Below are 21,952 nucleotides of genomic sequence, written 5' to 3' on the forward strand. Positions count from 1 at the left end.
GGATGTGCAACACAATAGGTATGTTTGACATGTTGTTTTATTGACATAATAGGTTGTGTAATATTACAACTTTACAGGTTGACTTTCGTTTCAGAGAGAAACATGTAAAATATTGAGGTGTATGTCTAAAAGCGTTGCAGGTTATATTAATAAGAGAACAGCAAAAAAATCCCCGTCTTCTGTAATATGTACAGGTATTTGCAGCAGGCATCCAAAAAAGTCAGGTCTGGTAAATATTTGTATAAAGAACACAGAACGTTTACCATTTATAAGTGACTAATCATATATATGGACACACGTGTCTACACACACACACACACACACACATTATTGACCGTGCATAACGGAATGGTTTTTGAATCGCCTCCCTCTTCCCCCAATGCTGGGACTGATGACTTAAGGACTGCTGAATTAAATTAATTTTATAAAAGGCATTTGACGACTTCTATGACTTAGGTTAAAGGAATATTTCACTTAAAAATTTTAATTCTCATCACTCACACCCTCATGTCATCCCAGATGTGAAGGACTTTATTTTTTCTACAGAGCACAAACAAAGATTTTTAGAAGAATATTTCAGCTCTGAAGACCCATACAATTCAAGTGAATGGTGACCTAAACTTTTAAGCTCCAAAAAGCACAGCCTCGGGTGGTTTAATCCATGTCTTCTGAAGAGATCCAATTGCTTTTGGGTTAGATCAGATGAAAATAAAACTCCTTTTACATTGACTACTTTTACATGAACACCAGAAAGCGGCTCATTGTGAGAAAACAGCATTCCTGTTTACATGCATTGTATAAGCAGCATACTCTTTACTCCCGTATACATGCAGCTCGGTCAGAAAGCAGCTTTCGCCACAGCAATGTAATTTTCCCATGACTCTTCTGTAAATAACAAGCATGGGATCTGAGGAAGACTTTGCTATTTTATTCTTTGTTACCTCGCTTTATTTCCAGATATTCCAGAGTTGCTGCTATGTTTGATTTCTACACTTTCTATCGTGACCTACAGCAGCATTGCACCGCAATAGTGGAATTTCCCTCTTACATAAAACTCAGGGATTTCCCCAATGTACAAACATTTATACGGGACATAAGGGACAGTCGTTATTTTACATTGGTGTATGTGATTTTCCCACTCAGTAATTTTGCATTCTTTCTGCTGTGTTGACATGTTGTTGGGCTCCATCCTATAACGTTTGTTATCCCGGTCTGTTCCATGCACATGCACTCATCAAACACCCATCAGAACGCTGCTTATGCGTTTACATGACAACATTAAACTGCATTCTCCTTGAGAAACCTAGGTGTGTTAAACCACTTTCTCTTAATCCCTTAAATGGCGTTAAGAAATCAGGGTTATTGTTTACATGACTTTTCAGAATGCCGCCACCTACCCTGGAATTAACCGTTTTGTTAAGTGCATGCCAAAGTGGTCACTGTAAATCTTGACATCAGCAGTTTCTGTAGCACTCATAATTTTTAGCTCAATTACACTTCCTAGTGTCATCTAGCACCCTGCACATGCGTCAAACACTAGGAAGTGTAATCGAGCCTGGAATCACGATTGTGCCTTAAACTGCAATGGCAAAATTTACAGTGTAAAAGTCTTATGGAACACTTTTATGCTGTCTTTTTGATTTTTGGAGCTTCAAAGTATTGGTCACCATTCACTTGCATTGTGCGGTCCTACAGAGCTGATTTTCTTCTAAAAATCTTTTGTATCATTTGTATTCTGCAGAAGAAAGAAAATCATACACATCTGGGATGGCATGAGGGTGATGACAGAATTTTCCTTTTTGGGTGAACTATTCCTTAACGTTCATTGTGCTACTTTGATACTAAGTTTAAAAATGTTTGTTCACAGAAGCAGCTCGCAGATTTCAGTCCATATGAGACATTCAGTGTGTGAATATAATAGTAACATTTAAGATTTCAAACAGTAACACCAACATACTCTCAGCTGCATTGAAATTACTTCAAATGTGCCTTAAGTGACAAATACTGTGGGTCTGGATTAAAGCTGATGTGTTATTTTTTTTTATGTAAAAAAAAAATAAATAAATAAAAATTTTAAACACTTGAGACTCTTTCAAAACCTTATCTGTACTCTCTTTGAGCCTCCTGACCGGTCTAACACAGCATTACTGGTTCAACCAATGGCTTGAGTTTGAAGCATCACTATGTTTGTTCAACCAATGCCAGTTGGGGGAGTGTTCAAGAAACCTATTTTTACAATTCTGTTTGGTGCTGCATAAATGCATACTACACTTTTAAACAATGTTCTGAGTTCAAGTAAAGCTCAATACACAGCATGCGAGACATATTTTTGATTACCACACAAACATAATTCGATTTAAAGAAAAAAAGCACTTATAGTGGAAGTGGATGTGGCAAGTCTACAAACATTAAAATATACACTTTCACGTTTCAAATGTATAATCACAAGATGTAAACAATGAGTTAACATAATTTTAATATGAAAAAAAATCACTTACTAACCTTATCTGTGTAAAGTTATAGCCATTATTAGTTTAAGCCAGTATTACAATGATGTTGTCATGACGACGTAAAGCTAGAAAACACTGAAATACGGTAAATGCTGGAACGGTGGTAAATCCCTGATTTTATCACACTAAATTAATGTTAACATGAACCATGTTTGTCTTGTGCCTCTACTTCAATGTTTATGGACAGGCCCCATTCACTTCCATCCTAAGTGCCTTAGAGTTACAGTACAATAATTTTTTTCTTTTTTTGAATAAAAAAGGGACAAGATTAAATAATTTTTGTGGTAATCAACGTTATGTCACAAATGCTTTTTGTTGAGCTTAACTTGTATTGAACCCGAAACATTCATTTAACAAATGCTAAACAATACAATGCAATATTTTGGCCCTAATGACTGACATACACATATACAAGCTAATAAAGCTCGGTGCATTATGAAATAGAATAACACCTCTCCATGTCTTTATTCGGGACACTGAAAGGCACAGTATCAGTGAGCTAAAAGCAATGAGGAAGGTGAGATAAAAGAGCTCCCCCTGGGCTGGCAAGACATGTGATGATAGGAACAGCCTCCAGGCTTTGTTAGGGTTAGCCAGATGTTCTCCAAGCCTGTGCAAACATGTAAAAGTTCTAAAGAGTGTATATATTTGTCAGTGACAGGTAAGGTTTAGGTAAGGCTGGCATTGGAGCTGCTTGTATTACTGTTTCTCTTCTGACCACTCAGCACAATACTGGGTACCTGCAGCCCCGTCTGCACTGAAAAACTCCCATTCCACACCTATAAGGGGCAAAGGAGAGGGCATGGGTTAACATGTTTAGGTAGACACAATAATACAGCGATTTAAGTTTGATTTCATTTTAAAAATGTCAAGTGAACTGTACTGCAGCTACTTTGAAACTGGAACTTCTCAAGCTTCAAGCGACTCAATATTTCAAGTGCTTACACTACAGTCAAGCTGTTGAAAAATTAGTTACATTACTAATTAAAAGTAACTAACTACTACTAATTAGAAATAGCTGAACTAAATACCATCAATTAATCTAGAAAACATCATAATGTATATAATTTGGTAAAAACAGTAATGAACAGCAGCATTTCACAAAAATATATATTTTTTAATTCTTGTAAGAAATATAATATTTTCTTTATCACTGCAAAAAACTAAACATTTTGTATTTAATCAGTTTTAAACCAGTGAATTTAAATGAAGCATCGTAAAGCGAATTGGACTTCGCAATGCTTCATATGAGAGAAAGGATGTTTGATTTCTAGGCCTTAAAGCAGTGCATTCAATACAATGTAAAAAAAAAAAAAAAGGGGGCTTGTCACATGAAATTCAATGTTTCCAAAACAGTGTAAAAGTAGCTCATTACTGGAAAAGCTACTCTGGTTGGAAAACTGTTGCTACAGTAGCAGCGTACTGATCTTACCATAAAGGCTGGTATAACAGGCTGCTGGAACTTGGTTCTGAAGGTATGAAGAAGACTTCTGGTTCTACCGTTATAAAAAGACAATGTGCCTGTAAAAAGGGTGAAGAACACTTAAACACTTAAAAATGTCCTTATTTTCATTAAAGTTTAACCTGAGTCCATTTTATATCCTGAGACTGCTGCATCTTGCCAGTTCTTGCACAGCAAACATCATCCATTTGCTTTTAAAATGGCTACGAGTTCTCAGCTTCATTGCTAAATGTGAGGAAACTGTGACAATACTTAATTTTGTTATAAAGATGGGTTAACTCACCCTCTTCGAAGTTGCAGTAAATGCCGATGCGGTCTGGAATGTGGCAGTCCAGGGCTCGGGCTTTATTATTGTGCTTGGCTGTGAAGCTCTGCTGAAGCCAGTTGTTCAGGTGGATGCACCAGGATGCATTACTCTTACCCAACTGGTCAAAGCGGCCAAGAGACCGCAAAGCGATGCCTGCTGCAAATGCCTTAATCTCCTTATCAAACCGCACCTCCCAGTAATGCTGCCCTGAATCGATAATGGTGTCACCTAAATAAAAGAGGGGTAAAGATGGTAAAGATGAGTGGTGGTGGCGTAGTGTGCTAAAGCACATAACTGTTAATCAGAAGGTCGCTGGTTCGAGCCCCACAGCCACCACCATTGTGTCCTTGAGCAAGACACTTAACTCCAGATTGCTCCGGGGGAATTGTCCCTGTTGTAAGGGCACTGTAAGTTGCTTTGGATAAAAGTGTCTGCCAAATGCATAAATGTAATGTAAATGTAAAGAAAATCAAGATATTGTTTGCACATGGCGTTTCTTAAATGGGTACCTTCGGTATCTTAATTCTTCGGTATCTTAAAAGGTTCTTCAGTGCCTTTACTGTGAATGATATTAATAGTTGTAGGTTTGTGTTTACTTACCCAAAACAGTGTAGGACTCTGCTGTGAAACGATCTCGACCCACTCTAGCAGATGGGGCTCTTTTGGGGGACATCATGGCGGTCCTATGGGAGAGAATGGATTATAAATTGGGGCAAGCCGTATATGATGAGTGGCCAGCAAAGGCTGCTTTTGGAAAGAAAACATTAATGCCAATTACAGATTAGTAGATTTATGAAGACTGCATAAATAGGCCATCTGTCTACTTTACCGGTCATGAGAAGCAATCATTAACAAATGTGTTCAGTGGCACCAGCTATTTGTACAACTGGCAATGTAAAGAGTGGGAAAAACACACTGCAGCGTATCACTGTTATAAATGCGTGTAACAAAGATGACACATCAGAGCTGATAGACTCTCTAAGGCATTAGGATTAAAGGGATAGTTCACTCAGTAGTGAAAAATCTCTCATCCTTTACTCACCATCATGCCATCCCAAATGTGTGACACTTTCTTCTGCAAAACACAAACAAAGATTTTTAGATGAATAACTCAGCACTGGTGGTCCTTTCAATGCAAGCAGAATGATGGCCAGAACTTTAAAGCTCCACATTTTTTTTATAAAGGCAGCATAAAAGTAACCCATATGACTCCAGCAGTCTTTGTATTCAATATGATAGGTATGTGTGAGATACAGATGAATATTTAAGCCCTTTTTTGTTTTTGGCAATTCACATTCTTTGTGCATATTGCCACCTACTGGGCGGGGAGGAGAATTTATAGTAAAAAAAGGAAAAAATATTGATGTGTTTCTCACCCACACCTATCATATCTTCTGAAGACATGGATTTAGCCTTTTTGGAGCTTCAAGGTTCTGGCTACCATTCACTTGGATTGTATGGACCTACAGAGCTGAGATATTCTTCTAAAAAATAGAAATAATGTCATACACCTCCGGGATGGCATGAGGGTGAGTAAATGATGAGAGAATTTTCATTTTTGGGTGAACTGTCCCTTTAAAATATTTATACACAGAGACAAGCCACAGTAGGACAGGTGAATCTGACCTTGCGGGTGAATGCATGGGAGAACTGGCTCTGTTCTTGTCTTTTCGGATGTCCTGGACTGGTAACTTTCCACCACTGCTGTCCCATTCCACGCTGAGATCCTCTACCTTCAAGTTCTGATGGGCTGAACTAGCATCCAGTTTAAAAACAAATGCTGGAAGTAAAGGAGATTGCAAGACAAATGTAATAAATTGTTAATTAAGTTTATTTTTTTTTTATACCATAAAAGATGCTTTCATAGATACAGGGTCCAGCATTGACTTTTGCAAATGGCATTATTTGTACTTTTTATGCCCTGTGACAAATAAATTATACAGCTGATTTCCTTTTGCAAACTTTGCATATATTTTAACATCAGTAATAATTTAGATAATATAATTTTTTATATTTGTCTTTTTTCTAGCAAAATATCAAAATGGTAAATGTATAATTTTTTGCAATAAAAAACAAACAAATAAATCTGTTGGTACAGTCATTGAGTTTTTATTAATATGAAAGTCAGATTATTGTTCTTACATTGCCATTTAAATAATGTATTACATCACAATTCCTAACTCACCAAAGCCGAGTGGTAAAGTGTAAAGATTAGGGTTGTGAAAATAAGTAGCAAAACTAGAACTGTGGGCTCTGTTAGTCTTTAACCACCAGTTTAGTAGGGATAGTGCTGAAGTGAACCTTGTAAGACTGTCTTTTCTCATTCAAGAGACGAAACTTCACGCCTCATTACCTTTTGAGTATGTGTGCGTAAGCACAACTTACCATGTGTTTCTAGAGTAACCGGCTCTGAGAATTCACCCGCCACAGCCTTATTGCATGCCTTTACCCGAAAGGTCATGTAACGCATGTCAAAACGAAGACCTGAAAAACAAGACCCCCACGACATTATAGTTACAGCTTTATCTAATTCTGCTCGAAAAAGACCACATCCAAAACAAGGATCAGTACTTACCCATGAGTGTATACTCAGTTTCTTTTATCCCCTCTACTACCATCCAGGGGTGGTCTTCCCGAGCGCGGGGAGGACCTTCATGATTGGTTCTTCGATATTCCAGAATGTAGTGGTCAATTTTGGAGTCAGGTTCAGGTAAGGTCCACACCACTGTGATGGTGTTATCAAACACCTGGCATTCAGCCACCTGAATTTCTGGTATCGCAGGCACTAAAGGTGAGAAGCAAAGAGTTAGGGTTATTTACGGTCATCTATGATATTTTTAGCTCATTTCAACATGTGTAATTCACTGTGATGTTCCCCTAACACTTCAGACCAACAACCTTAAATAAACAAACCTCAGTCACATGACAACCCAGCTAGAATATGGTAAAGCTAATATACATTTACTCGTGGGAGCTTAGGTGTCCCAGATTACCCCAATTCAACCTATGTGATTACTTTTAGATTAATTTTAGTTCTAGTCAAGCTAAAATTGATGCCAGTCCTACTTAATTAAGTGGAAAATGAGACAGAAGTTGATTCTAAAATAGAATTTCAGCATAATCTTTTATTAAATTAGACTTTTAAACAATATTTAACATGCTGTATTAAGGGATTCATTCTGCAGCATGTACAGTTTATGAAAAACACAGACTGCATTTACATATACACCAAAACACAGTTAACTATCAAAATCAGCTGATTGGAAAAATCTGTTTTAGGTGTATACATGCAAATAAACTGACTTGACATCAAAACTGTTACACAGTCAAACATGCGCACGCAGCGTAAGGTGACAGACTGACAAAAATCTAGGTGAGTCGATCGAGTTTTGCTTAAATGGATAGTTCACCCAAAAATTTAAATTCTCTCATTATTTACTCTCTTACCATCCCAGATGTGACTTTCTTTTTTTTCTTCAGCAGAACACAAATTAAGGTCCATATAATGAAAGTAAATGATGATCAGACATTTCTAGCCCCTAAAATCACAAAGGAAACATAATCCATAGGAATGTAGTGGTTAAATCTATATCTTCAGAAGCAATATAATAGGGTGAGAAATAGAAGAATATTTAAGTATTTTTTTAACTCTAAATCTCCACTTTATCTTATGCTTTCAGCTGTGAAAGTGAAACTATACAGGCCCCACATGCGACTTTCAGTTTTAAAAGTGAAAGTGAAGATTTAGAGTACCAAAAACAAAAAAAAAAAAGGCTCACATTTTTATCTGTTTCTCACCCACACCTATTATATCACTATCCACTGGAGTCTTATGGATTACTTTTATGTTACCTTTATGTGATTTCTGGAGCTACAAATGTCTGATCACCATTCACATGCATTGTAAGAACTTACAGAGTCTTCTAAAAAATCTTTGTGATCAGCAGAAGAGAGAATGTCATACACATCTGGGATGGCATGAGGGAGTGTATATTATGAGATAATTTTCATTTTTGGGTGAACTATCCCTTTAAACTGCTTAAGCCGATTACCCCACCGACCTGGAAGAAATGAGATGGCCTGTAGCATGTTTCTTTCCTGAGTGAAGTCCACCATCAGGTGATTCATACTGTCACTGGCCTTGGCTTTCAACGAAAGACGAAATGCTGGAGCCATAGTCACACTGTAGACACACAGTCCCACAATAAACACTCATATTAGTTTACAATGAAAATAACACACATTATTGATTGAGAATAGGAATGTGGGAATGCATTAATGGCACAGTAAAGGGAGAATTCTCGCAAAAATTTAAATTCTGTCATCATTTACTTACTGTGTGACTTTCCTTCTTCCATGGAACATAAAAGCAGATGTTAGACAGAATGTCAGCCTCAGTTACATTTCAATTTGATTTACTTTTTTTTTTATTCAATGAAAGTGAATGGTGACTGAGGCTAACATTCTGCCTAATATTTTGTGTTCCACGGAAGAAAGAAAGTAATACAGGTTTGGAAGTACATGGGGGTGAGTAAATGACGACAGATTTTTTTAATTTTACAAGAACTGTTATCACTCCATGCATACACAAACACACACCTGGGGTGAAAAACAGAATGAAAAGACAGAGAATAAGGATCTTGCTAAAAGACAGGATTGGAAAAAAAGAGTTAATCATAAAGTGCGTGAACTTTCTGGGGTAAATCAGAGTGCAAAGATGCTCTACACTATGTGCTGAACTTCATCAGTATGACAAGTATGGACAGCTGTACAGTACCTATCCTTTATGTCTTTGGCCGCCTGCAGTAGAGAGGAAAGAGAAAAAGAAAAGAGAGAGATAGGGAGCAAGAGAACTGAGTCTCATTGAACGATGAAACAATACATCAGTCATACCAGCAAGTGTTAGCAGGACCAGCTAGCAAAATCTGCCACAATTTGCCACTTTGTTAGAGAAAGCAACAGCAGTACCAAAAACATAGTAAACACACAATCAAAAATGTCACCAATGCTTTGACAAAATAGCTAAATACGCGAGGAAATGATCCTGTATACAATTGACTACACAACTGTTGATTAAAAATGAAATTATATTAAAAATATATCACAATAGTTCAATTGTTTTTGTAACACAATACGTTAATTTAGGCTGATGATTTCAGGTCAATTAGACTCAAGTGTGTAAACATTCCCAGTGAGCGGTACCTGGGTGAAGCTGTCATTCTCAGCTGAGCAGAGTGTCTGATTGGCTAATTCCAGCAGCTCCTCTGAGCTCTCCAGGGCTTTGGTAGATGCACTCAACTGGCTCTGAAATGAGGAGCACAATAATCATACTTTTTTGATTGGGAAACATTTTGTGTCTTTTCAAATAGTCACAGGACAAATACATAATAGTGAAGTTTACTAAATAAATACCTTCCAGTATTACCTAATAATAATAATAATAATAAGCCTAGATTGGTTTAGAGAAATTCACTTATCTATAGTGAATTTTAGGCACTACAGGCATAATTGTTGTAGCGTAGAATTTTGCATACTCCTTTTATTCTTGGCACTGGACGCCTAAGCTTATTTGCCTTTGATTTGAATTCTTATTTTACAACATGTTTGTTTTACTGCACGTTTCATTCTATTCAACCTGTTCTAGTAATTACCACTTATGCAAAATGTGCAATGTCACTTTGGTAAGAAAGCATTAACTAAGAATATAAATGTAAATGTGGAAAAAAAAAAAGCATTTGCATTTTGATAGCTGGGGTTCAGAGGAGATCCAATACTGGTTAGAAATATCTGCAAATCACATGAAGTTGAGGAAAACACAATACAAAGTACAATAAACATCAATTAATAAGAACACCAAGCAATGGATAACATAATTTTTGTGATGCAAGTCACAAAATGGTTGCATCATCATAACAGAAAATACAGGACGATTGTATGTCATGGAATAAAAGTACTGCACACGCAGGGGAAAAACACCCAGGTTTAAACATATTCAAACCTACTTTTTGGTTTCACCTAGTGACTTCAGGTTCATATACTTAAGACAAGAGGATGTGCTTTCAAATTGTATTCTTCCAAGGAAATATATACATAAATAACAGTAATGAGAGGTGTTCATTTCAATGGAAAGAAATAGGTGATGTGAAATACTTTTTCTCAGTTGTACAGGTATACAAAGATGCGATCTGGATTACGCGCACACACACACACACACACACACACACACACACACTAATCCTCAAAGATCTCTTATTATCCTTCACTTAACATGACATGTCTAAGTCCTGCATGAACTCTAAAGCTGTCTCACTCTGCTGGCCCTTTTACTGATTATGTCTGCTCATTCAGTCAAGCAAATAAGAAACACTTGTGTTAATTTATGTCAAATTTATTAACCCATATTATGCTTTTGGACCATCAAAAGCATGATCAAAGAGCTTGCATGTAGACATCCACACAGCGCTCTCACCTGTAGCTCATAGGTGCGGCTAGCTCTTTCCTGTTTGATGCGTGTAACCATGCTCTCTTTTAGTTCATCTAGGACAGCATGCAAAGAACTAAATTCTGAGTCCAGATCCTCCTGCACTCGGTTCGCATTCGCCTGGAGACACATTGAAAAGTGCAAATGCACAATTAAAGCTGCATTGACTTGCCTCTCATTTCATACAATTACATCGCTTTTGCAAATTGGTAGAATGTGCTTGCCACATCTCTAGCAAACCTCAAATCTGTCTGAGAGTTGACATTTCCTCATTCATCAAAAACACGGTTCAATGAGCAAAGTTGTCATTACTAATGAATGACATATAAGCATTCAATCTATGGACATTATTTCAGATATCAAAAACATGACACAAAGATGAAGAAAACTGGGCTGTGGTTTTTACCTCCAGGTTCCCTAATCTCTGCTTTAGACAGCAGATGAAATTCTGAATTTCCTCATTCTTCAGGGCCAAGGTGGTGATGATCTTCTGCAGTGACTCCTGAAACATGCATATGTAATGAGATACAACTCTGGAAATCAAAATAAGAGACTAGGGCTTGGCGATATGTAAAAATATATTTTAGCGAAAATTGCCTTAAGAAATATCGCAATATCCGATTACATCGTCAACCCACCTGCCGAGGGTGCATACATTTTATTTTGCTTTATTGATATTGCTTTAAAAATTTTATACATTTATTGAAACACATAAAACTTAAAGACATTTCTAAATTCAAATTGCACTTTAAACTAAATGAAAAAAGCATTAAAATAACGAAGTGATCAAAAAATTTTATTTAACCACCTTATTTAAACATTTACAGTCTCCAATGGCCCCATTTGCCATTACGCAAGTATCTGCCAATGACACCAGGTGGAAAGTTACTAAGAGCCTACAGATTAAGATAATAATAATCACAATAAATAAGCCTAATAAATTCCCTTATGCTCCCAAAATAATGCTGCCAAATGTGTGTTGTTATCGAATTTGTGTTTGTATTGCGTTTACTCATAATACAGTTAATGCTGCCAAAATAAAATAATACTACATTTTAGGTTCAAGATGAATGTGTCTTGTATTACTTTATGATTTATTCACTTTCATCTTTGTTTCTTTAATACAAAGATATATATTACTGAACCTGGAGAGTTGCGTTCATGATGCATGCTAACCACGTGGAGATAAAGTGAAATTAACTCACAGCACCTCACGGAGATGGTCCGAGATAATTTGCAGTCTCATAGACGACAATATCCTTGCAAACAGTTTTCAGATGAATGAAACCAAAAGGTGTGAAAACTCTTAAGACGCGCTTGTTCCACTTGACACAAGACTTGTTCCAGCTCATGCTGCACGCCTCTGAACAAACAACACAAGCAGTAAATGTGTTTCCATCCAAGTTGTGAATTTAATTTATGCAAAAACCAAATCAGAATATTGCAAATGAGTTTCCATCCCTTGCATTCAAAAGAACAAAATATTAACTTCTGGGGAAATTGTAGCGACTGTATAAATTAATACACACATATTTTATTAATAAAATACTTATGGTTTAGGATGCATAGACAAAAGACTTAACTTGTTTCATGACTGGAAATGACAGCGCGTCACACAGTTCTGGGAGCACTAGGTGTGTGTGCGTTCCTCTATCATGACTTGTATCTATAAGATATTCTTTAAAAGTATCAATAAACCTGCTCTTCAGGAAGTGCAAGTTTGTGTTTAACTTATTTGCTCTGCAAACTCTATGCAGGCTTTGGATTTTTAGGACAGCAATATTTCAGAATGACCAGGGCAACAATTCGGATGCGATGATTGGTCCGCTGGTTCGTCCAGTTATGAATGAATTATTCAGTCACTTCTTTTTTTAATGCGCATCTTGTATTCCTGTTAAATTCAATAGGAGTTTATACGGTAAATGTTTTTCCATCATAGTTTATGCTCATTTCTTCTTATCGAATACATTTTTTTTTATCCACCTCAAGCAAGTGCAAGTTTTCCAAGCATATTTTGTAGATTTTATTCACATCTTGGTGTTTCCATCCAGCAGATTTTTTGCGATCTCCAAAAATGTGCATAAAAAAGCACTGATGGAAACATAGCTACACTTAAAAAAAACAATTTTTTTAAATTAAAAAAATTGGCAGCTGTGGTTGCCAGAATAATTATGTAAAAAAATACATTAAATATTTAAACAAATTTACAGAACAACCTGTACATTTTACAGTTTAAATCTGTTGTAATTTACATGACTATGCTGGCACTGTAAAAATCTGCTTTTTACTTTATAAGGTAATGTTAATCAGCGTAAAAATTACAGAAGAGCACATGATGACATGAAGTTCACCAATAGTGGCTCTTCCAGGAGCAATGACCAATAAACATGTAGAGACAGTGCTCAGTTGAACTCACACAAACACTTAAACAGGCAAGTTTATTTATATAGCACATTTAATACACAATGGCAATTCAAAGTGCTTTCCATATAAATTTTAAAGAAAATACAAGATACATAAAACAATAAAAACCAATTAAGAGATGCCACGCAAGGGTCGACATGTGAACGGCAAGCTCTGCTCACTTTGCTAGTTTTTAATACTTTATATGTCCTAAACTGGTGAGATTCAATGCACCCTGTTCCATAACTGTTCTATGAAGACAATATGTCAATGAATTCAAAATCGTCAGGTTCTGGAGACATTAAAAGACACTTACATGCTCAAGCTGACACCCCTGAAAGAGGCCGCAGACCGGGGACTTTGTTTGGATGGTGCTGTTTGAGAGATTCAGCGTCAAATGTCGAGCATGTGGGCAATGCTGGCGAAGGTCGTTGCTTACTTGGAGGATCTTGCTGTAATACGTCGATAGATCACTGCCTTGGAGACTAAATTCTCTGAGTTGGTTACAAGAGTGGTGGATGTCCAGAAATGAATAGATTATCTGGAGTCATCGGAGAGGGAATTAGCTGCTAATATGCTAGCGACCAATGTGGACTTTGAACGCATTTGGGAAGGTTGGAAGACCTTGAGAATCGTAACTGCTGAAACATCCTCTGAATTGTTGGAATTCCTGAGAACAAAGGCGGCAGAGATATGGTGAAATTCCTAGACGAGCTCTTCCCAAAACTGCTGGATTTAACAGGCCATAAGCTGGAAATCGAGCAAGCTCACATAGTTCTGGCTCGGAGATCTGCTTGGGGAGACAGGTCCCAATCAATTCTGGTCAAATTTCTGAGATCATCCGATAAAGACATTGTGTTACACAAGGGAGGAGTAATGGAAGACTTTATTGGAAGAACCACAGCTTTTTCTTGTTCCCAGACTTTGCGAATTCGACAAGAGAGAAACATGATAGATTCAAGGAATGCAAGAAACTTTTACATCAACGGAAGGTCGCTTTTGTACTGATGTTCTCAGCCAATTGAGAATAGATACTAAGGGTGGTCCCAAAATATTTACATGCTCACAGCAAGCGATGTCCTTATAAAGTCAATGGAATGAGTAAGTTATTGTGTGATGCTCTCGATACAGCCGAGTGGACCTGACTCACTGTCATTAACTTGATCGTCATTGGAAACTGGACAACTTCTTTTTGTGTTGTTTCCCCCTAGTGGCTGGAGTTCATTTTGTGGAATAACATTCCTTCGGTTCAGTTTGTGGATGTATCTGCACGTTCTTTGTGCGTATGCCTCTTATTGGATGGAGTTTGTTTTGTGGGATATTTCTTGCAAATCTTGAGTGATTAGGGGCATCTGTTCCACTCATGTAACAGCTGAACGGGCCGGATAACTGAACTGAATTGTTGGGGCACCCCATAAAAAGAAGGAAGGTTATTTATTTTCTTAAACGTAAGAAATATGATAGTGTTTCTTCAAGAAACACATCTTTCCCCGCAGGAAGCTGAACATTTTGTGAAGATATAGGGTGGACGTGTTTTCTTTAATGCTGGCTCAATTAAGAGCAGGGGAGTCATTATATTGATAAGTAAACATCTACAATTCAAATGTCTCAAACAGATTTAAGATAAATTAGGAAGAGTCATTAATGTTTTAGCTGAAATTCGGGGCAAACGTTGATTTTGGCTAATATTTGTGCACCTAATACTGATAATCAGAAGAGTTTTTATAGATCTTGAAGGGATGTTGCAAGCTTTTGATGGACAAGCGGAGTTCTCGATCACAGTGAAGCAAGTCTGTAAGCCCCCTAGAGCAACATTGATGCTTCACAGGATGTGTAAAAAATCTTGGTCTTACAGATATTTGTAGACTTTTGAACCCATCTGGTAGGGACTATACATTTTTTTTCCATCAGTCCATAATATTTATTCTAGAATAGATTTACATATTATATATAAGTCCCTCATTTCATCTGTTGTTGATTGTTCAATTAGAAACATTTTAGTTTCAGATCATGCCCTAGTGATTTTAGAGGTGTTGCCACATATGGAGAAAAGGAAATCATATAGTTGACATTTGAATGTATCCCTTTTGCAAAATCCTGAATTCCAACAAATGCTAAAGGCTGAAATCAACATCTATATGGAGACCAAGTGGTACTCCGTATCCTTTGTGGGCATGGCTTGGGAGGCACTTAAGTTCTTAGGGGTCAGATTATACAGTATGCCTCGTTCATCAAAAAATAAAAATCCTGGGAACTCGTGGAGTTGGAAGGGAATATTAAAAGTAGAGATGCACCGATTGTAATTTTCTTGGCCGATACCGATTTTCTTTCTAAGAACTATTATTGACCGCATATACAAACAAAATCTAACTTTCTTCAATGCAACATTTTATTTTCATAATAAAATAAATTATTAAACATTACAATTTCCCCCAAACTGCACTAAGTTATAGGATCTTCTCTTACTTAAACAACTCTCAAAATAAAGTGCTCTGTGACTGGAAAGAGGTAGAACAAACAATTAACTGCAAATGAGTTGCTTTATATAACAGATGTCATTTTCCACAATTTTTATAAATGTACCTTTTTATCTTTATTACTTGTCTAACAAAACAATTCCAAAGATCTGAAAAACTGAAGTGTCCAAATATCCAGTTGCCAGATCTTGAATGAAACGCATCCTATTCACACAATCGACACATCATACAAATTACAAATCATTTGCGACCTCAACCTGGCAACCTACAACCCATTCGCGCTGTTGATATCTGCACAGGCAGTAGACGCGGGATGTTAAATCAAGCATCACTGGTAGAGGGGAGGAGAAGAATCATCTGGTGCTCGGGTGAAAAAAACAAAATATACATGTACATTTAACAACAGCTGGATGGAAAAATGTAATTTCATATCCCAAAGCCATATCGACAATGCCCACGCCTTTTGCAATTTGTGTCGCACCAATATCGGACACGGTGGGAAAAATTAAAATTTCTATAGTATTTAGCCTGCCTCTGCCATCCAGCACCCCACTTCCCCCTCCCAGATTTGTGTACCCAAATGTTGACAGATAATGAGATTAAATGACACGAGATTAAACAACTCGGGCAATGCGACATCGGAAAGTACCTCCTACTCTGTATCGAGGAAATTTATCTGATTTCTGAACCCTCTGTCCTGAACTATGGAGAACAGCTGGTCATCCAGGGCCATGAATTCCATAATTTTCCTCGTAATTGCTTTGGTCTTTTCGCTGCTCATTCCAAGGAATGATAGGAGAGGCTGCTGATTTGTGGCTGTCTCTGAGCTCTGGCTAGGTTTATCCGCTTTCCCTTTTTAGCTTCTTTTTTAAAATGGGCATTTTCAGCTGGGTGATGGTGTTTTAAATGTCTAATTATGTTTGTTGTTCCGAAAGTTATTGTGGTGGTTCCCCCACAGTTTACTTTGGCCTTACAATTATTACACATTTCGAACTTTATGTATTCTTCAGAGTGATGATCTTGCATGCCAATGACATGTTTACTTCCGGCTGTGATGTTATTGCCTGCGCCGCTGTCAACAAAACAGACCGGCTTGGAATCGGAAAGACGTGAGGCGGACCGACCGGTCACTGGTCCAGCCGAGCATGCGGAAAATCGGCTAACTCCGGTCCCTGGCCGGTCGATCGGTGCATCTCTAATTAAAAGAGTCGAGGCAGAGCTGAAGTGGTGAATGTCATCTGATGGCCTTGAAACACAGATATAATACTATTTTGTCATGGAAGGTGGAATTTGGGCTATTCAGGGCAAGACAGTCATTTTCAGTCAGGGTACAAAGCAGGGAAGCTTTTGGCTAGATATATAAAGCAGAGAGAGTCTTTTTCTGCCATTACCTCAGTGAAATCAGTAGAATGGGATTATCTGTATACAATTTTGGTAATATATGGGTTCAGGAATACTTTTATTGGATGGATTAAGTTACTTAGCGGCGGTACATCAAATGGATTAATTTCAGATTATTTTACTTGGGATAGGGGCACCCAGCAGGGTTCCCCTCTTTCCCCATAATTGTTCTGTCTTGCCCTGGAACCATTAGCAGCCGCGATAAGAAGAGAAGATGATTTTCCAGGGGTGATGGCGGGAGGTGTGGCGCATAAGCTTTTGCTTTACACAGATGATATTTTATTATTAGTCTCGGACCCCATGCCTTACCTCCAAAGAATAATGAATTCCTTTTCTAAATTCTCGGGATACAGAGTCAATTGGTCTAAATCTGAAGCTTTGGCTATGACAGCTCTCTCCCTGTAGATGTCCCCCTCTCTTATTTCTAGCAATTTGATAGCATAGCGAAGTCCTTCATTTGGAATGGTAAGCATCCTAGATTACATTTTAATAAGTTACACAGGCCGATTGGCCAAGGTGGGCTAGGCCTACCCAAGATTTTGTTTTATTATTTTTATGCATTCGGTCTCAGACATTTGGCTCATTGGTCGCTTCCACCTGAAAGAGCCCCTCCCTAGTTTTGTATTAAACAGGAAGTTCTTGCCCCTATTTTGCCATTGTAAAGCCTTTCTATCAAACTAATCAGAGAAGTTAAGTTACAACCAGTTATCTCGCATTTGCACTCTGCATGGACAAAACTGTTTAATTCAGACATTTATTTAAATGTTGCCTCAAGCATATGGCTTATCCCTAAATAATGTATTAAAAAGTCCCCATTCTACTGGTCAGAGTGGATTGTGAGGGGGGGTTTACTACACTCAGTGACCTGTATGAGAGAGGATTGTTGAGATCTTTTGAAAATTAGGTTCAACATTTTTGGATTCCCAGATCTCAGTTCTATAGATATTTCTATCGGTATCAAGTCTGCAAGAGATGCAAGGGTTCGCCTTATGCAATTCAAGATTTTACATTGATTCTATTGGACCTGCTGGCGATGCAAATCAGAAGATGGAGACACATCCCATATCTTGGGGTGTGTTAAGATCCAAGAACTTTAGATGAAGGTTCAGAGTTGTATGTGTAACGTTTAGGGCACTCAAATTTTACTTTGCCCAGACACTGTATTTTGGGTGATGGGGTGGTCATAAATTTGGGGGATAAACATTCTGACCAGTATCATGATTGGCAGACAAATTATTTTAAGGGGTTGGAAGTCAGATGGAGCGCCATAATTTCCGGAGTAGTGTGTGGAGATGGGGAGGGTGGCAGCTTATGAGGTGGCAAGCAGAAGGCTGGGTTTAGGGACTTGTTTGTTAGGAAATGGGGTAAATATTTAGCGTTTTTGAGGACTCTCTGGGAGGGGATGGGGAGAGAAGTTGTTTAATTATATTTTCTTTTTTTTGTGTTAGTGTATTATTATATGTGACCATAGGGATGTTCTTTGGGGGTCAGGGTGGGGTTGGTGATTGGGGAGGGATATTAGTGGGGTTACATGTTGATTTGATTTGATGTGTATGTGTTGTGTTTTTCTCTGTTGTGTATTTTTGAATCAATAAAAAATGTTAATTGAAAAAACAAACAACAAAAGAAAACAATTAAGAACATTAAATAAGTAGAAAAAGTAATACACACATTGAGAAAATTTATATAAAAATAAAATAAATATAATAAAATAAAATAGCATATAAATCAGGAGAACAGGTTTTAAGACACATGTGAAATTTAAATAATTCAGTAAACATTAACTAAACTACATTAAATATAAAACAGAACACCCCAATGTACGTAACTGATACTAAAAATAATAAGAAACATAACAATTCCCATAAAATATTATGAAATATGATAGGTCATGCAGGGAATAGTTATTGTTTTTTACTGTAATTTTAACAATAATTTACTGTAAAAAGTACATGTACTCTCTCGTTAAACAATGTACATTTTTACCATTAATTATACAGTAAAATCATACTTTTTACATTTTATTGTAACAAATACTGTATTGTATTTTAAAATCTATTTAACATTTTTTACTGTATATTTTAAAGTTAATAGTCGTTAATCCACTAAAGTTTTTTTTCTGTAGCATTTTTAGTCTTTTACCATTATAATTACAAAAATGTTTTACAGTGTATTGACAGCTTTTTCTTTGGTCTGTTCTTAAGAATATAATAAAGTGCATTTCTTCAAGCGCATGTCTTTGTGACTAACAGCATTTCTTGTCATGTGTCACTCCAAGATGTCTTGCAGCAGGTCACCGCCGGTTGCAGGTAGATGAGCAAAATCACCCACACATGAAATACATTTGGACAAGGAGCTCGCAAACTGTCGCATTTGGCAGGTGCTAGTCTCACACCCTGGTCACTGTTTAATATATTTGGTGACTTCCCAGATCCAAGGTTTTGCCATTTCTCAATGTTGTTGATCATCGTCTGTTCGGCATCGGGATCTTTGTAAGACATCGTTGATATCTGATAACATCGTCATATCACCCAGCCCTATAAGAGACCACTGCAAAATTATCAAATTCTCTGGATTTACTATTTATAGGTATGTGTTTGAGTAAAATAAAAAAATTAGGTATTAGTATTGACAACATTTCTCACAAATTCCAAATAAACGTATTGTCATTTAGAGCATTTATTAGCAGAAATTGACAACTGAAATGAAAACATTAGTATTGTGTTGTTTAAAAATTTATATAAACTTGTTTTCTTTGCATTATTCGAGGTCTGAAAACATTGCATCGTTTTTGTTATTTTGGTTATAATTTTCTGCAAATAAATGCTCTAAATGACAATGTTTTTATTTGGAAATTTGGAGAATTTTGTTGTTCATTTTTCTCAAACACATATCTATACTGTAAATAGCAAATCCAGAGAAACTGATAATTTTGCAGTGGTCACTTAAACACAAAAAACCGAATGGCAATTAAAACAAAATAGGTGGACAATGGTTGCACGTGCAGAGCCTTTAACACTTTTTGCTGGAAGGAAAAGAGATTCACAGTCTATTTTTAAGTCAGTTTCTGACTAATTATCTTTCTGCCTGTGGACATACACACTCATCCATTCGTGATGCACATTACATAAGTAAAGCAGAGTGAGTGAACGCGAAGATATTGCTGCAAGTCATGCATGGTTGACTAGAAATGTCATGTTTCATTCTCATCCAGGCCAAATGCATTGGATTAAGTCACTGATAATGATGCCACACAAGCGGCTTTATGTTCAGGGAGCCTCCCTGAAGCCATAGGCTTCTAACAATACAGGCCGGTTTAGGGTTATCCTGCACCACAAATTTACCTTCATTTGTTTGATTTGCATCTATGACAGGGCATAACTATAATTGCCTCATTAATAAGACTGCCTGCAGTGCATATTTGAGAAGAGCACTCATATTACGATAAGGAGCTGCGAGATCTGGGGCGGTTTCAGGCGATTCAAGGGTCTTCCGCTGATCAACTATGGGACATTTTCATGCATGTATCGTGCTTTTAAAACATTGTGAAAATTCGAACGTTACGTAGTTATTACTTCGTTAGACTGTACTTTATAAGTGCACTAATTCCACTAACACAATGGGCGGAGGGCGTTTGGAAGTGAAGCTACAAGCTAACGGTATTTCGTATTTAGTCTGTGTTTTAAATGCAGCATCTTCTTTCTTTGTCAACAGAGCGTATCTATTATCATTTTTCAACAATTGCGGTTAAATCTTACCCTCTGGTCGTCCATGCTGTCTGCATGCAGCACCTGTTTCAAATATTCTCTGGGTATTTGTCCCAGGTCGTCCGCAACAGTGCTGCTCTACTAGCCCGCCGCCCTGGTGGTACTGATGTTGCTATGGAGCAGAGTATCATTCACCGTCTGCTTAGTGCCAAAAGAAACAGTTGTGCGCATGCGCAAAGCAGGTTATGCTGGGTAAAGTAGTTTTCCCCTGTACATTTCTAATACTATGCAAAACAAATGGAAAGTGCTGAAAACTATGTAATAATTTACACTTTCTTTCAAATTTGTGTGGTTAGTTGACAAGCAAAAGGCATAAATAATGTGTTTCTGTGTTCATCTGCGTTTGTTTCAATATTTGTTTTTATGTAAACATATGTTAGAAGAATGTCTTTAACGGTTGCTGCGTCTTTTGGAATTTTTGATTTGCTTCAGTGTCTTGTAGAGGAACATTGCATATATCACACCATGTCAGAAAACGAATTTTAAATGCTGGTAAATGGTTATAACTGGTTAATTTTTTGGGGGTCATGAAACCAAAGCCAAAGGGTTTGTCACAGTACATTTTTGGAACTGCATCACTTCATGTTGCCAGAATGTGCAAATGTGCATCACACAGTTCTTTGCCTAATTGCCCATTGTGGATGTCACATGAAAACTTTTTTTAACAACTTTATATAAATACTACATATATCTGCATGGCTAATCCAGATACAAGGAAACCCTTATTAAAGTTAAAAAGTACATTTCTCAGTTGTTTTCAAGTCTTCACTGAATTATTGTTAGATATGATGCACTAATACAGATTTGATGCATTTACATTTATGCTTTTGGCAGACGCTTTTATCCAAAGCGACTTACAGTGCACTTATTACAGAGACAATCCCCCCGGAGCAACCTGGAGTTAAGTGCATTGCTCAAGGACACAAATGGGGGTAGCTGTGGGAACCAACGACCTTTAGATTAACAGTCGTGTACTGTACATTAACCCACTACGCCACCACCTCTCCTGGTGCTGCCAGATTTTTACTCAGAAGAAGATCTGTAAATAAAATTATACTTAACTGTTAATTATCTGCTTGTTATGATTTCTGTGGCAAAAAATCCACTACACAGGTAAAAAAAATATATATATTTTGCTTATTTT

The 21,952-nt window shown here is 37.1% G+C and overlaps 1 protein-coding gene across 1 annotated transcript; it reads right to left on the reverse strand.

The window, feature by feature from the left end:
* Positions 1-36: 36 nt before the first annotated feature.
* LOC127630415 (fibronectin type III and SPRY domain-containing protein 1-like) lies at positions 37-20,907 on the reverse strand. Its single transcript, XM_052107886.1, has 13 exons — positions 20,800-20,907; positions 11,167-11,262; positions 10,749-10,880; positions 9,482-9,583; positions 9,057-9,079; positions 8,341-8,462; positions 6,855-7,064; positions 6,665-6,763; positions 5,906-6,059; positions 4,880-4,962; positions 4,256-4,507; positions 3,943-4,031; positions 37-3,289 (listed from the first exon to the last, which is right to left on the reverse strand). The coding sequence occupies exons 1-13, from the start codon at positions 20,812-20,814 to the stop codon at positions 3,179-3,181; spliced, it is 1,488 nt and encodes a 495-aa protein (XP_051963846.1). The 5' UTR covers positions 20,815-20,907; the 3' UTR covers positions 37-3,178.
* Positions 20,908-21,952: the final 1,045 nt, after the last annotated feature.

Source organism: Xyrauchen texanus, chromosome 37 (genome assembly GCF_025860055.1).
Source record: "Xyrauchen texanus isolate HMW12.3.18 chromosome 37, RBS_HiC_50CHRs, whole genome shotgun sequence".
Taxonomy (NCBI): domain Eukaryota; kingdom Metazoa; phylum Chordata; class Actinopteri; order Cypriniformes; family Catostomidae; genus Xyrauchen; species Xyrauchen texanus.

Coding starts and splice junctions, on each gene's coding strand:
- LOC127630415 (XM_052107886.1), bottom strand. Junction 4,508..4,879: donor AGAGTCCTACACTGTTTTGG/GTAAGTAAACAC, acceptor TCTTTTATTTAG/GTGACACCATTATCGATTCA. Junction 4,032..4,255: donor TTACTGCAACTTCGAAGAGG/GTGAGTTAACCC, acceptor CCCTTTTTACAG/GCACATTGTCTTTTTATAAC.